Source organism: Mytilus edulis, chromosome 9 (genome assembly GCF_963676685.1).
Source record: "Mytilus edulis chromosome 9, xbMytEdul2.2, whole genome shotgun sequence".
NCBI classification, from domain to species: domain Eukaryota; kingdom Metazoa; phylum Mollusca; class Bivalvia; order Mytilida; family Mytilidae; genus Mytilus; species Mytilus edulis.
Genome location: NC_092352.1, coordinates 6,456,212 through 6,473,525, shown reverse-complemented (window position 1 = coordinate 6,473,525; position 17,314 = coordinate 6,456,212). Strand labels below are relative to the sequence as shown.

Sequence of the window (17,314 nt, the reverse complement as noted above, 5' to 3'; positions counted from 1 at the left end):
TGTTCATATGATGAAATCATAATCTTTCAGTCAGTTTAATTGAAGTCTGGAGCTGGCATGTCAGTTAACTGCTAGTAGTCTGTTGTTATTTATGTATTTTTGTCATTTTGTTTATTTTCTTTGGTTACATCTTCTGACATCAGACTCGGATTTCTCTTGAACTGAATTTTAATGTGCGTATTGTTATGCGTTTACTTTACTACATTGGTTAGAGGTATAGGGGGAGGGTTGAGATCTCACAAACATGTTTAACCCAGCCGCATTTTTGCGCCTGTCCCAAGTCAGGAGCCTCTGGCCTTTGTTAGTCTTGTATTATTTTAATTTTAGTTTCTTGTGTACAATTTGGAAATTAGTATGGCGTTCATTATCACTGGACTAGTATATATTTGTTTAGGGGCCAGCTGAAGGACGCCTCCGGGTGCGGGAATTTCTCGCTACATTGAAGACCTGTTGGTGACCCTCTGCTGTTGTTTTTTATTTGGTCGGGTTGTTGTCTCTTTGACACATTCCCCATTTCCATTCTCAATTTTATTGACATGCAAATAAGTGAATGAAACCAATCTATAACTTCAACACAAAAAACTAGACAGTACGGTACAGTGGCTTTACTATGGAAACAACATCTAGACTATATTGTAGAAAAAGTTGATGATGAATCAGAGTGAAGGATATATGCATCAAACTAAATGTAAAGCCAATCTCTTGTAATGCCATACAGAGGGTCAAACAGGCTTATGCTCTTTGAAAGAATGTCTACACAAGCTTCACGAAGTAATATCAAAATACTCTGATACATGTACCTCTGTCAAGTGTGGCGAATGGAATTCTGATCTGATGAAAACAATAAGTGAATCAGCATGGGATGGAATAAATACAAATAATCATAGAAACAAACGTTATGCGACTGTCATACAAATGAGCTAGCTATAAAACCAGGTTCAATTCACCCTTTTCTACATAACATAAGAAAATGCCTGTACTAAGTCAGGAAGATGACAATTGTTATCCATTAGTTTGACGTATTTGAGCTTTTGATTTTGACATTTGATAAAGGCATATCTGTTTGAATTTTCTTTGGAGTTCAGTATTTTTGTGATTATTCTTTTTAAAGCAACAACATAAATGTTAATTCTTTCAAAATGCTATTAAACATCAACAATTGATTATAGCGTTGTACATGACCGCCTGGCTAACAAAGTCTACATCCGGCTACAAGACTTGTATGTTATCAAACAACATATCTGTTTATTAACCCATGTTAATGGAAATGAAAATTGAGATTGTAATAAAAAGAAAAGGCTGGATCAAAATTTGCACTTAATTCAAATTAGACGGGGTAAAATATTCACAACAATATCAGGAATGTTTAACCAAAAGCATGGCAATCAAATTGACTTCTTAAACGACTCAACTACAATAGCCAACCAAACTAATGGACGACTTATCGGCGGCTCAAAAAAGCATACTAGTAATGCCACCAATCATAATATCAACTCAACGAAACAAACATATTTCGGCACATTTTTGCGCCTGTCAGGAGCCTCTGGCCTTTGTTCGTCTTGTATGGGTTTTTTTTTTTTAAATTTTTGTTCATTTATATGTTTTGGAGTTTAGAATTCGAATGAAGTCCATTTTCACTTAACTAGTACACATTTATTTTTAGGGACCAGCTGAGGTCCACCTCCAGGGGCAAGATTTTCTTGCTGCATTGAAGACACATTGGTTACCCTTCGATTGTTATCTGCTCTTTGTTTCGGTTCTTGTCTCTTTGACATATTCCCCATTTTCAAAATTATCGATATTCAAAAGTATGTTGCAAGTTTTTATCATCTTGATAAAAGAGGGACGAAAGATACCAGAGGGACAGTCAAACTCATAAATCGAAAATAAACTGACATTGTCATGGCTAAAAATGAAAAAGACAAACAGACAAACAATAGTACACATGACACAACATAGAAAACTAAAGAATAAGCAACACGAACCCCACCAAAAACTAGGGGTGATCTCAGGTGCTCCAGAAGGATAAGCAGATCTTGAAGTACATTGACACAGAGATATCTCACCTATATGCAATTTTGATAGTAAAATGCAAAAGATGAAATATAAGTAGCAACCTGCAAAATCATTCAAAGTGATTATGACAGTAAATCAACTATTCTAGTCTTTGAAACCATGATATGTTTATTAGTTGTAAAATTGAGAATGAAAATGGAGGATGTGTCAAAGAGACAACAACCCGATTAAAGTGAAGAAAACAGTTAAAGGCTGTGTCTTCAATACAGCGAAAAAAACCATGTACCTGGAGAATTGCTTCAGCTGGCCCCTTTATGCTTTATGCTAGCTTACAGTTGAGGCTAATACTGTTTGTGTTTTTGGTTAATTGGTTTTTGTGCTTCTGACCAATCTAAAAAGTCAAGACCATTCCAACTTATTTTTAATTGTGTGTTTATACTGTGCTGTTGTACAACTTCCCAGGTAGTTTTTAGTTTTGAATATTGTCACATTTTGTCATACCAGGAGGACCCTTTACGCCTTACTATACATATACTTTAAGTTGCTTTCTTTCACATCTTTGGCAATCAAACATGTGAACAATATCTCCAAACATTTTTATCTAAATCATTCCCTATTGAAACAAGAATGTGTACCAAGTTGCCCCACTTACACTATCATTTTTTATGTTCAGTCGACCATGAAATTTGGAGTCAAAACTCTAATTTGGCATTAAAATTAAGACTATTATCAAAGGAAACATGTGTACTAAGTTTAAAGTTGATTGGACTTCAAACTTCATCAAAAACTACCTTGACCAAAAACTTTAACCTGAAGTGGGACAGACAGACGGATGAACAAATGAATAGACATACAGACGGAAAAACATAATGCCCTTAAGTGGGGTACAAAAGCAAATTTTCCTTCATTCAAAGTGGAAAAAATGTTTTTTTATATGAATAGATTTTCAACTATAAGTTAAGTTCATTTGATATTCTCTAATTTTAGTTGCAAAATAAAATTCAATAACTATAATTTGTTTTTATTATTTTAATTCAATCACAGCATATCTGGTATTTGTATATCAGTAAATCCATAAAATGCTATATCGCCGTGATCCACCACTGCCCATTGTAAAGGTATACCATCTGTGTAGTAGTGGTGGAGGTTTGTTATTGTCTGTAAATCTGGCAATGGTTCACAATGTCTGAAAATATAACAACAAATCCAATTTATTAATGGCCTTCTAAATATAACAATATATCTGTCAATAACCTCATCAATGTAACAATTAGCATATCATTGTCAGGCTTCATAATTATAACAGACCTACTGAGGATATCAAAAACAAAACTATTCTAGAAATTATCTTATTAATATATATTAGTCTGTGAAAGAACCTTAAACATTGCCTTTAATATTGAAGACCAGGACTTGATTTTATCTTTACCTTAGAACACATAGCCTATGATGTGGAAGGCCAGGGCGTGATTTTATCTTTACCTTAGAACACATAGCCTATGATGTGGAAGGCCAGGGCTTGATTTAATCTTTACCTTAGAACACATAGCCTATGATGTGGAAGGCCAGGACTTGATTAAATCTTTACCTTAGAACACATAGCCTATGATGTGTAAGGCCAGAACTTGGTTTAATCTTTACCTTAGAACACACAGCCTATGATGTGTAAGGCCAGAACTTGATTTAATCTTTACCTTAGAACACACAGCCTATGATGAGGAAGGCCAGGACTTGACTTCTTGAATTTAGAATCAGGGAGGTAGACATCATATATTACTTTGTGTTGCAAATCTTTCAAACTTGATGACCTAAAACTAAATTGTATAATTAAAAATTAATCTAATTTGTGAGTTCTATTAAAGCATTGGAACTTTAAGCAATAGCAAGCCTCCAGACACACTAATAACAAATTGCTGAACAAGTTTTAAGTAAATGCTTCTGATCTTGAAATAATATTAAATCTTAACATTTGAATCTTTTATACATAATAAAATTATATATAAAATAATTAAAAATAATAATTAAAAGTTTTGATTTAACATTTATCCTCTTAACTGTAGTCAATAACTTACATCTGTGACATAAATGATGAGTTCTTGACAACTTGTAACTTCTCAATGACTGAATCTGAAAAATGAGCCAATCAACTACTACATTTTTACATAGTTTTAAAAATATAGAAGTAAATTTTTGAATCTACAAAATATATAGCAGATAATGTTGTTATCTTTAACTTACTGAACACATATTGTAATTATTTCAAGTTTTTAATTCATTGTAAGACGTACTATCAAACATTTTATTACAAAGAAAACATTTTATGAATACCAACCTAAACTAGAATAACATGGTTTCACTAATGGAGTTACCTCCCCTTTCCACAAATGTGACACAGGTGTAGCTTCCTCCCGATTTTCTAATAAATTTGATTTTTCTTTGTATTCTTTCCAGTTTTTAGCGTTGACTGGTTTCTTCTTCCATTGTGAGGGATCAATAGAATATTCTAAGTTAAAATTTTCTTCGTCTTTCTTATGTTTATTTGAAGTCAAATTAAGATTATATTTTTCTGAATCGAAAATACAACTATCTGGTAACTGAACGCCTTGAGGAAATAACTGTGGGTTTTTGTTGTATTTTGTAAAATGTAGAACCTTGTCTTTTCCTATATCTGGAAATATAATCTCAGAAAAACTCCAATCTGGAGGTTGATTTGTAGATATATTTTTCATAGAACTCTGAAATGGCTGTGAAAAACTGACACTTAAGTCTGAATCTAAACATTTCTGTCTTGATTTCATTTTGTATGAGAAATAGATTACAGGGGAATCCCCACCAGCCTCACTTAATCTTGTATTATTATCATGTGACACCCTGTCAGAAGTTAACTTGGTATATTGTGCTTCTTTGTTTGTTTTAATTTCTTGTTCATTCTTAATTTGTTTGGTTTGAGCTGTACAATCATTATTTATCTCCATGTCATCGTGATGATCTCCTGCTATTCTGTTTAGTCCACCGTCAACTGGACTGGTTTCCTGAACTGATTTTATAAAACTGGTTTGTTCCATTGATTCATCTATACTGGTTTCCTCAACTATTTCCATATCACAAGTTTCCTCAGATGCCCCCTCAGATGGTTTCAATTCTTGAGCTGAATTACTTTGTTTCATTTTCTTTATTTCATTACTTTCATTTTCTTTTCTACTTTTTCTTTTTTTATCTTTCCTTTTATCTGATTTCAAATGCTGATCAAGTTTAATTTTCTTTTCATACTCAGTGACATTCAACCTAATGGAAGGGAGAAAAAGAAATAAATGTATAAATCTTTGTAGGTTTTTTTATTGAGGTCTTAAGCAAGAAAGCAAATTCTATGGTTTGCATTAGAGTAACTTTTTTTTCTCAAACTACTTTTAGAATTTTTAGAATTTTTTCTAATCTTCATATTAATTTTAACAAGAGGCTGTCACAACAACAGCAAACCGGATTTATTAATATTTATTTGTGTCCTGGCATTATATCACAAGAACCATTACTAATGAATGGTGAAAGTGAAAATCGTCAATATCAAATTTGACCTCAATTTTGTCATCAGTATCAACATATTAAAATTTGAAAAGCTTAGATTGAATGGTTCATGAGTAAATGCAACAACGTGAATGGAAACGCCATTTTACAATCTTTCAAGAACCATAACTCCTGAACGGTAAAAGTCAAAATCGTCATTATTGAACTTGACCTCTATTTTGTCATCAGTAACAACATATAAAAATTTTAAAAGCTTTGGTTGAATAGTTTATGAGAAAATGCACGGACACGACTGGAAACACCATTTTTCAATCTTTCAAAAACCATAACTCCTGAACGGGTCAAAATCGTCATTATTGAACTTGACCTCTATTTTGTCATCAGTAACAACATATTAAAATTAGGGAAGCTTTGGTAGAACAGTTCATGCGTAAATGCACGGACACGACTGGAAACTCCATTTTTCAATCTTTCAAGAATCATAACTCCTGAACGGTAAAAGTCAAAATCGTCATTATTGAACTTGACCTCCATTTTGTCATCAGTAACAACATATTAAAATTTGGGAAGCTTTGGTAGAACAGTTCATGCATAAATGCACGGACACGACTGGAAACTCCATTTTTCAAGAACCATAACTCCTGAACGGTAAGAGTCAAAATCGCCATTATTGAACTTGACCTTCATTTAGTTGTCAGTAACAACATATTAAAATTTTAAAAGCTTTAGTGGAATGGTTCATGAGTTAATGCACGGACAACATTTGACCGCCCGCCCGCCGTACATCCCCAATTCAATAACTGACATTTTTGTCACAAAAATCCGGTTAAAAATGATCTAATTCTAGGTCCCTAAGGCTGGAATCTTTTGAAAAAAATATGCCTCAGTTAAAGACACAACTAAAGATAATGGTTACCTTCCATTACTTCTGAAACTTGTGGAGGGGAAAACATATTGCATTCAACCGGGGCCAAATGTTTCAAATTATTGTTTTATAATTACTTTATAGTCGCACGTTGCCAAAAACAACACTTAGTCTGACATTCAAATTTATCCTTTATGTCTTAATTAGCATAGCATAAAAAAGCAAAAAGTCAGTAGAAAGGATAATGACAGATTTATACACGCATACATTTTTTGTCATATAACAACATTTTACCTTCCCTGATGTCTGACAAGTACATATCCTAATCTTCTAAGATGTGTATAGACTTGGTACTGTTCTAATGTAACCTCAGTACTAAAGAAACATTGGTATGCTTGCTGTATACTCAGTGGTAATCCTTTATACATTACTTCCATGGTATTCTGAAAGAATGGATAACAACATACATGTATAAGACATAATAGTGTCCTATGAAAAAGTGTCCACTTGGGAAATTTTTCATTGAAATTTGGTATTTAATAATGTCCATTGCCATCGAATAGTCTCCCTCAAAAGGACAGATTTTTACTGCTAACAATATGGAATAGTATCCACTCACAGGACAAATTTTCATAGTAGTTGCTATTAAATTGTGTCCTCCAAGGGAAGTAATGCAAAGGTCATTACAAAGTTTTATTGTACTTGAATTTTAATTAAAATATGGAGGATTGATGAGAAATTGATCAATATACAAATGTAAACAAATAAAAAATGGATGGAAGTAAATATAGAGAAATTTAAATTCTAAGAAATTCCCAGCAAATGGTAATGACAGACAATGAAAGAATAACAATAAGAAGGAAGTGTAAAATCAAATATGAAGAACTTTATAATATTTATTATGTCAGATTAGAAGCAATAGAAAATAAATTAAAGAACCTTAGTGAGCACGCTCACATACCCCACGTCCCCACATTGTCATTGGAGAAATTAAATAAGTACAAATGTATAAGAAAAAAAAATTGTATAAGAAAAAATATTGAATAATAATTTCCTGTCAATATACATAGTATGTCCTTATTATCTACAAAATTTCATGAAATTCTGTTGTGTGTTTTCAGAGGAGTTGAGATGACAAACTGTTGCAGAAGTACATTGAAGCAAATAAGTTCAAAGGGGCATAACTCCTAGAAAAAAATTGAACCGTAATTTCCTGTTGATATGCACATTTACATACAATCTAATTAAAAACCGATCTCTCATCGCTCCTATTTCTGATATGTCGCGTGGGAGATCTAACGAAACCGGCTTTGAGGTCACATGTGAGTGAACTAAAAGTCATGAATTTATAAAGAAATGCAAATGAGTTGACGACCTATTAATAAGCCAATCAAAAAAGTTTATGAATTATTATGACTGACGATTTCGTCGTAAATAAAATGAGTTACATCCCTTTGCCTTACGTTAAACTTCCAAGATCGTGGAAGACTCAATTTCATTGGTCTAAAAAGACACACCTACGAGGTCACTCACATGTGACCTCAAAGCGGGTTTCGTTAGATCTCCCACGCGACATCAGAAACAGGAGCAATGAGAGATCGGTTTTTAATTAGATTGATCTACATAGTATGTCCTTATTATCTACAAAGTTTCATGAAATTCTGTTGTGTGGTTTGAGAGGAGTTGCGATGACAAACTGTTGCAGTAGTACATTAAAGTAAATAAGTTCAAAGGGGCTTAACTCCTAGAAAAAAAATTGAATTGCAATTTCCCGTCGATATGCACAACTACATAGTATGTCCTTATTATCTGAAAAGGTTTCGTGAAATTCTGTTGTGTGGTTTGAGAGGAGTTGTGATGACAAACTGTTGCAGTAATACATTAAAGTAAACAAGTTCAAAGGGGCGTAACTCCTAGAAAAAAAATTGAATCGCAATTTCCCGTCAATATGCACAACTACATAGTATGTCCTTATTATCTGAAAAGGTTTCATGAAATTCTGTTCTGTGGTTTGAGAGGAGTTGCGATGACAAACTGTTGCAGTAGTACATTAAAGTAAATAAGTTCAAAGGGGCGTAACTCCTAGAAAAAAAATTGAATCGCAATTTCCCGTCGATATGCACAACTGCATAGTATATCCTTATTATCTGAAAAGGTTTCGTGAAATTCTGTTGTGTGGTTTGAGAGGAGTTGCGATGACAAACTGTTGCAGTAGTACATTAAAGTAAAGAAGTTCAAAGGGGCGTAACTCCTAGAAAAAAAATTGAATCGCAATTTCCCGTCGATATGCACAACTACATAGTATGTCCTTATTATCTGAAAAGGTTTCGTGAAATTCTGTTGTGTGGTTTGAGAGGAGTTGCGATGACAAGAAACAGGACTGACGGACTGACGGAAGGACGGACGGGTCAAAAACATTATACCCTCCGCAACTTCGTTGCGTGGGATATAATAATGTCCATTGCCATGAAATATTTATTGTCTCGTAAGTGGACAGCATTTTACAGCAACAGTTATGAAATATGGTCCATCTGCAGAACTAATTTTCGTAGTGAATGTTATTTAATTGTGTCCTCAAAGGAAAATAAAATGGAACAGCATCTAACATTTATATAATTATATTTTAATTATATTTAAAAATATAGATATGAAGATAAGAATGGTATGAGTGCCAATGAGACAATTTTTATGTCAAAGTAACAATTAATTCAAGTTCGTAATTAAAGTTAAAATGTGTCCAGTAATAACAAGGCAATGGATATCATTTAATACTGTAATCATATCAAAAAATGCCCTGGCGGACACAATGTCCTGTGAAAAAATGTCCACCTAGACAATATTATGGTAGTGAATAATGTCCATGTTCATGGACACTTTTTCATACCTGAGGACATGTTTTCATAGGAAATTGTGTCCAGGACACATTTAAATAAGTAAATATTGTCAAAATGTGTCCAGTGGACATTTTTTCAAGGAGGACATTATTAAATCCTACACATGTACAGGACATTTTCAATTCTGACCACTGTATCTGAGAGAGAGGTTAATTCCATATTGATAACATTTTAGTAGGTTTTTCTATATGAATGGAATTTTGAATAAATAAACATATTCACCTCCAGAAAAAGTCTATTCACCATGCAAAATGTCCCATCCTTTTACATACATCATTTTGGTAAAAAGACTTTTGTACAATTGCCTTTTGAAAATAATTGCCATTACATACATTTCTCTCGGGATATGGAATAAAGCGATTATTGTCTTTTGTTTTGGTAAATAGGTGGTTTAATTGACTTTTGAAAAACTGATATTCACTACAACTGTTGGCCTCAGTGAATATCAGTTTTTTCAAGAGTCAATAACACCACATATTTACCTCATGAAAAGACAGTAAATGTATAATATATTCCAAAATTATCAACTTACTGTTTCCATTAGAAATAGTGCTTCCTCTGGGTAAAGCCATTTTCTGCTTTTGTCTACAAAACCCATGTACACCCAGAATTTACCCTGAAAATAAAAATGTGAATCAGTTTTCAAATTGTCATGAAATTGATTATTTTAAAATTGGTTGAATTGATTATTTACAAGGTTATAGTTTTCGTCAGAATGTTTATGAAGTCTTTACGATGAAACATTGGATGAGTACTGATTGAAATAACTTTGTCTGTGAACTCAAAATATTTATTTGTTGTAATTGGCTTTGTCCTAGCTTTCAGTAACTGCAAGTATTATTAGGAAGATACTTTAGGGGTTTATTTTATCTTTTTATTTCAGTTGCTTTTTGGGTCTTCTTGCTGATCAATTGAGAAAAGTTGACATTATTATGGCTCTTTGGAAATAAGTTTTTATCAGTTATATATTTTCATATAACCTTATCCAACATGATATCTTTGGTATTTAAGTGTTGTTAAGGTTGCTGCTTCATTTAACATGTTATAACCTTCACTGTTTAAGTATAACCTTCACCTTTAGTATGAATCTTACCAATTCTTTGTGAAGTTGAACCAACTTTTTTTCAGGATCCCAATCTCCAGTAACTAAGTTGCCACTGTAAAATGTCAAATCAATATATACTGCAGTACATTTAGTATTTGCTAATTCTGATATTGTTTTGTTTATTTTATCCTATTTTTTAAATAGCTACATGAATTTATTATTATTTCCATACTGTAGGCCTATACTGTAAATTCAGAAATTATTGCGTCCATTTAACATAGTGATTAAGTGATTTAAGACTAAAATGCAATTTGAATTTTTGCGATATTGAGAAAAATTCTGTTAAATTCTTATAAAAATATTCAAAATGCGAGTTTAAATTATTGTCATTATAACCCTGTTGCATTTTTCGCAATAATACAAAAATCGCAATAATTTCTCAATTGACAGTTTGTCAAAACAGAGTAGAAGAATTCAAAAGTTTCCAGGTTACTCTTGTATTGGTATCATATACTTTTTGTAATCATATAATGCTTTTTTCTGTTACAAATGACAATGTATTGTTCTGTGTGTATACATGTCATGCTGTCCAAAAATTATCTCCTCACATCTAGTGCTTTACAATACAATGCAATAGTTGTCATGTTACAATTCATGCTATTTCATGACTCATGAAATAGCATGAATTGTAACATGACAACTATTGCATTGTATGAATCATGACTGATGAATCTACAATATAAAATAATAAGATGTGATATTATTACCAAAGAGACATCTCTCTGCCAGAGAACAAATGACAAAGAAGGTTAGCAACTTTCTGGAAAACTGTGTTATAGTGAACTCCCAGATATGAAAAAAATTATTTAACACATAGAAAATCAAACTGCTATGTTTTTACTCTTTTTTTTATTTTTTCCAAACAAAATTACTATCAATTCACTTACAAGTTTTCATTTCATACACTGATTTAACTTTTATATCACTATACATCTTCATACAGAATGCATTCAGTGGTATCCTGGATTTTCATTATATTTTCATATAACATTAACACATAAAAAGTAACATTTATCTGTTTCTGATCTTACTATCTTTCTACTCGTTGTTCAGAAAGCAGTTCTAGTCTCTCTTCATAAAACTTCTCTAATTTTTTCGTCTGAAGCCAACTTCCATCAGGTTCAAAATCCTTACAGCCACCAACAGTTAGTAAGAATTTGTCTGTCTGTTTTCTGTATTTAAATAATTCAGGTGCACTAAAAAATATAATTCATTGGTCAAACATATGTAAACTTTTTAAGTTATTATTTTTCAACTTCTATATTAACAAGGACATGAAGGACCATAACCAGCTGATAAATCTGCACAAAATCATCAGATTGAAACAAAATTTGAACTTGATCTGTAACATTTCATGATAAAACTATACAACAATTTTAAAATCAATATCTGCAAGCATGACAAAAATAGGTAAAGAAAACTGATTATTTGATTGATTTTTTTAAAGTCCAAGGACCACAACTCTGCACAAAATCATCAGACCAAAACAAAATTCGAACTTGATCTGTAACTTGTCATGATAAATTTATACACCAATTATAAAATCATTATCTTCAAGCAAGCATTACAAAAAAAAGTATAAGAAAACAGATTTGCTAGACAGACAGACAGACATACAATGTCTGAAGGATACTTGCAAAGGGGGAGGTGATACATAATATACGTTTTTTATACAATGTATGTCAAATAAAACAGAAACCAAACGGCATCTAGCATTTGTCTCTACAGGTCAACAAAAATAATTAATTAATTAATTAAAAGCACTCAAAACATTCCCATCTGGGTACATTCACATTAATATCATATATATATGTGTTCATGCAGCTACCACTTTCAACAATCACCGCCCGAGTCATGAATGCTCCAATTAAGGCTCCACTTACAAAATAGACAAAAGACATTGTGTTTAAAGAGCACCTGTTTATAGGATTTTAACTTTCACAAAACTGCATGTATCCTGCTATGTTGGTATTTAGTCGTTCACCTGTGGACATTTTTTTCTTATTTTTTCTGTAGACTTGGCTTTGTTTTTTTATTAACCTGTACTGTCAAGCTAGGTTACTCATAATTGTTTCTTGGTCACTCAATGTACGATGTTGTTCCATACTAAAGCTGCTGACACTGTTTGTTTACATTCAAATTCCAATGGCGTCAAAACCACGTGATGCATTGAAACGTTCTACCCAATCAAATTGCTCTATTGTCGATTAAGGGATTTTTTTCAGTCTAAGGCAATTATATTATTTGTTTGTGTGATATTGCTTTGAAACAGTTTGCAATAATGTTTATTCAACAGGAAACCTCAATTTTAGCCATGACATTCGACATTCGTTTTTGATTAACCTAGCTACTCTATATTCCTGAAAAAAATTATGGCATGAACATCGTTTTATCATATAGTTTTCCTTCCATTTTGGATTGGGTTTTTTTTCGGGAAAATCGCGCAAGACGTAAGGTGCTTGTCATTTTGAAATTCGTAAAATACGATTTGCTGCATGACCTTTTATGTCTGCCACTAAGATTGAAGACGCTGAGTCAGAGTGGAATGTACACAAAGCAATGGAGGTTGGAAGTGGGATTTTGTGAAGTTTTGAAACATTTAAGGCATTCAGAAGTCAGGTTTGAAATATGGTCATTAGAAAAAGGGTGTTTTTGTACAATACTTTTGAATAACAATGAAAACTTATCTTTAGAAATGTTTTTTTATTTAGAAAAGTAGAAAAAATGTATTCTGCACTTATTTTGAATGCTGGTATTAGCGTTGTGACGTCAATGCAGAGTTTTCCCATGTGATTAGTACAAACACAAATATCGAATGAACCAACAAGATGACTGATTTTAGACTACGGTAGAATATGTATTTCAATTTTCTTAGCCTTTGGACTTCTTGCTCAACAACAGTGGCAGAATAATCAGACAGGAAGATCTTCTTTGGCTCAATTGGTTAGAGCGCTGCCTTTAGATCCCAAGATTGAGTGTTCGAATCCCGCTGGTACCATCCATGGATTTTCACAACTGTAGTTGATTGCGGTCGCTTAATTGAAAGAAGAAGCTAGATGAACACCAATTAATTTCATTGAAAGTTTTAGGATAAGATTTTAGATGATGACACCAATGGCAATGAAAACATATTGCATATGATATGATGCATATCATTTTTCAACTACTTGAACAAGCTAAAAGCACCTGACAGTGACGATTAAGTTGTCAAACATCTAATTCTATAGTCTTTTTAATTTCTATGCAGATGCATACCTGATGATAACTTCACAGTTGTAAAGATTTGATTTTCTACGTTCAGTGTTTTGTTCCATCCTTGCATTGTTTGTCATCTGCTACATGTGTGCAGGCTTTCCATCTGTATGATGTAAAGTCCAGAGAGATTCTGAACAAAAATTATTCAACATCATTTGAGTGTTTTAGGAAGCGCAAATTTCAATTTTGAAAAATTAGTCGGTGTGAAAAGGACTCTTTACTCATGCGCATTGGGTATCATGGAGGAATGTAAACTAATCCAAACAACTTGTTTCTATCCCTAAGAAAAAAAGAGTCTTTTCCCCATCAAGCATAATGGATCGTATGTAAAACTAGCATGGATGACTTCACTTGTAATAATTACATCGAAATCATCGAAAAGCCAAATTAAAACCCTTGAAATCATCAGTTCTTCCACTTGAACAGTTGAAACTTGAATCACAAGTCAAAGTTGAACAGGATTTTTGTCTAAAACCTGAAAACAGATCCATCAACCAACATTCTTCATTTGCTTGATTGACTGGACACAATGAATAAAAATATCGCTATTTGGAAATCTGTGCTGCTTAACCTGAGAATCGGGTCGTTTTCACAAAAAAAAACTTACGACTAAGATTGATCGTAAGTCGTGGACAATTCAGTATACTTAAGATCAATCTTAGTCCTAAGTGTTTTGTGAAATCGACTCCTGCTCCTCTTAAACTGTTGAGGTCATACAATTAACGCTTTTCCAATGTGGCGTCAGTTATTCTCAAAATTTTAACGTGAATCTCTATGATGTCCAGTAATGGCAGACAATTAGTGATAAGGTTGTTCTCACATCGTTCGACTAATTTTCCAGCTCCGTTGTCCTGTTACCATTGATGTCATACACTTGCCCTGCAATGTCTCTATTCAGATTCAGAAGGTCACACAATGTTTTGTCCACCCTCACTGGACATCATGACATTCCTGTGAAATTTTGAAGTTAAAAGAAAATTTCTGATGCCACCATTTAGGAAATATGATTGTTGAATAACATCTTCAGTTTAAGTGTCATAAATTCTCAGGGTCTTGAAAATGTCAAATTATATATAGATAGCGATAAGGTACTGAAAAGTGGCAGTCTGAGCTAAAACTTTTTATCAGTATTCATCGTCTTACCCCCAAGTTCAAAACTGATTGATTTATCATATGTACAGTACCATTCAAACGGATCGATTCAATATCGTTTTTTTCCGATTTTCAAGTTTTTGTCAGCCACACCAAGTACCGCGGATTTCACTCCCAAATTCCTTCAAAGATTCTCTCCCAACACCACGTGGCTGTTAGTTGGTTTATTGCCCATCAGATGTACTAAAAATTAACGATGCGTGACAACATAATCAGATTAGCCAAATAATTTACCTATGTACATGTGATCGATCTTGATTGCACAGGTGTGCTTTAAAATCACAGAATAAAAATTTGAACAAATGTTTTCCTTTCTTTGACAGATAAAGAAAAATAAATGTTGTTTTTATGGTAACACGATCGTCCAATCTAAACCACAGAATTGATTCATCAGATCAACAAGTAAACTCAATTTATTGAGCAATGTAAAATATTATGTGTCACCACCTCGGTACATTTATACAGACTTGAATAATTTAAATTACGAAAAGAAACTGTAACGTGACAACTCTGTTGAACAAAGGAAATAACTTCAAGTGATATTGCTAGTGTTCTTCATTTTTGTAATTTACAAATTTTTTATTTTTTATAAAACTTGAATGCAATTGAAAGAATTAACAACAACATTTTGCTTTTAAATCTTTTATTCATTCCAGCAATTAGATAATCGTAAAAAGAAAATGCCATAGATTTACATAATTATTATGGGGCCATTATTATGCCTAATGAATGGTGAATAAATTTTCCTTTTTACTTGCATATACAAAACTTATTGAAACATAATTTTCAAATAAAGACTAACTTTGAGGTAGAATATTGGGGTTTTTCACATATTCCGCTATATTTTATAAACCTTTTTTTTTTAAAGCAAGTACATTTAGGTAAAGATATTTTTAGATTAGCAAGCAGTGATCGGGAAAGTCGTGCGCCCTGCGCATATTGACCAGAAATGGCGCATAGAGCGACAAATGTAAGCGCCCACGTGGCGCACGATATTTTTCGCATCGTTTCGAAACATTTAGATATCGTCAAATGGATTTCCGATCGTTTGCGTGCCGCCATGTGTGTGTACACAACTGTATAATGTTCCTCCAATCATAGGAGCACCTATATACATTTTTGGGACGTCTCGGTTGTTTTCCTATGGTAATAGAACCATGAAGTTTAACGTCTCTGGTGTTTTCCCATGGTAATAATAGAACCATGCGGTTTAACTGATAACCCAAAAAAACGTAATTAACCATCATTCATGATATAATTTTTTATAAAGAACTTTAAATTTGTGAAATTTGGCTATTACAGACGAGATTTAACTCTAATGATAATCTTTTAATTTAGTTTAGCTTGCTATTATTTCGATTGAAAACCCCCGAAGCCTTTTTATGGATATAGTTTTTGTCTCCATAAAAGGCGCTTAACTGTCCTTGCCGTTTTTTGGTCTTTGGCTCGTTTTGACATTTTGTAAACCTGACTTCAGCGAATTATTGTTTTGTTCTATCAATTAATGGTACTCTCTACTGTTATTCTTGTCATCGTGATAAAGTAATAATAATAATACAAGAAGTGCAGAGGAAGTGCCTGAAATGTCTTCTAATACGGAACGTCTGGAATAAGTATGGTATCGACGAAGACCCAAATTTATTGTTAAAAAAACCCAACATAAACATGAACAAGTCAAGGCAACAGTACCAGTTTAAACATTGTAAATAAAGGTTATCTTTAATATTGTCCGTTTTGCAAGAAGTTATTGTATATTCATTGAAATTACAGAATCACAGGAACAATATCCATGATATTATTTAAAATCATAAAGGTAAGTAACAACACCTCTTTGGCAAAAAATAATGATACTTTTTATTTTTTTACAGAGGTCAATTCAAATGGCCCACTCATTTGACAACATGGCCCATTATTTTTTAAAATGGCCCATTGAATTTATTTTTGAGGGGCCCTGGGCCCATAGTGCAAAAAACCTTCCAGATCACTGGCAAGCAAGAAATACGAAAATATTTTAACTTATTATTACCACAAATTAAACTTAACTAGTATTAAAAGACATTTAAAATTATACACCTGTTTGACACTCAAACTGGTACAGTAGACCGGAAATATGATTCTTTATTACATCAACCTTTACCTGTCAGGTAATCCAATTACCCTATCAGTCGTGTGCTGGTGAGATCAAAGTAGGATAATGGCAATTAATTCCTCGGCGTAGGGAGTGAGCTGGCTGTCACAATAAACATTTACGCGATTTTGGGAGAGATTACTCCTAAATTCCTCCCAACATTTTGGGAGGAATATCGAAGTTTTCAGAGTGACTCTGACATTTTCCTTGGTGTAGGGTGTGGGAGAGTTGGTCCTCTTGAATGGAACTGTACATGTACATTGTAGAGTCAGATTGTTGTAGAACCCAATTGTTTATCTATCAGATTGTATAGTGTCAATCAAGCTACAATAATATTTTGGAAGTGTGACTTAAATGTATTTGCTAATCAATATTAA

The 17,314-nt window shown here is 32.8% G+C and overlaps 2 protein-coding genes across 3 annotated transcripts in view; one reads left to right on the top strand and one right to left on the bottom strand.

The window, feature by feature from the left end:
• Positions 1-3,021: 3,021 nt before the first annotated feature.
• Positions 3,022-13,802, bottom strand: LOC139489477 (tRNA-splicing endonuclease subunit Sen54-like). Its single transcript, XM_071275910.1, has 9 exons — positions 13,658-13,802; positions 11,434-11,598; positions 10,391-10,454; positions 9,830-9,913; positions 6,698-6,846; positions 4,349-5,301; positions 4,089-4,143; positions 3,711-3,830; positions 3,022-3,202 (listed from the first exon to the last, which is right to left on the bottom strand). The coding sequence occupies exons 1-9, from the start codon at positions 13,732-13,734 to the stop codon at positions 3,055-3,057; spliced, it is 1,815 nt and encodes a 604-aa protein (XP_071132011.1). The 5' UTR covers positions 13,735-13,802; the 3' UTR covers positions 3,022-3,054.
• Positions 13,803-13,867: 65 nt separating this feature from the next.
• LOC139489476 (katanin-interacting protein-like) overlaps positions 13,868-17,314 on the top strand; it is a 44,257-nt gene continuing 40,810 nt past the window's right edge. For both annotated transcript variants that reach the window (XM_071275908.1, XM_071275907.1), the window contains exon 1: positions 13,868-13,979. In XM_071275908.1, the coding sequence (XP_071132009.1) occupies positions 13,973-13,979 (7 nt within the window). In that variant the 5' untranslated portion in view covers positions 13,868-13,972. The remainder of the gene's footprint in view (positions 13,980-17,314) is intronic.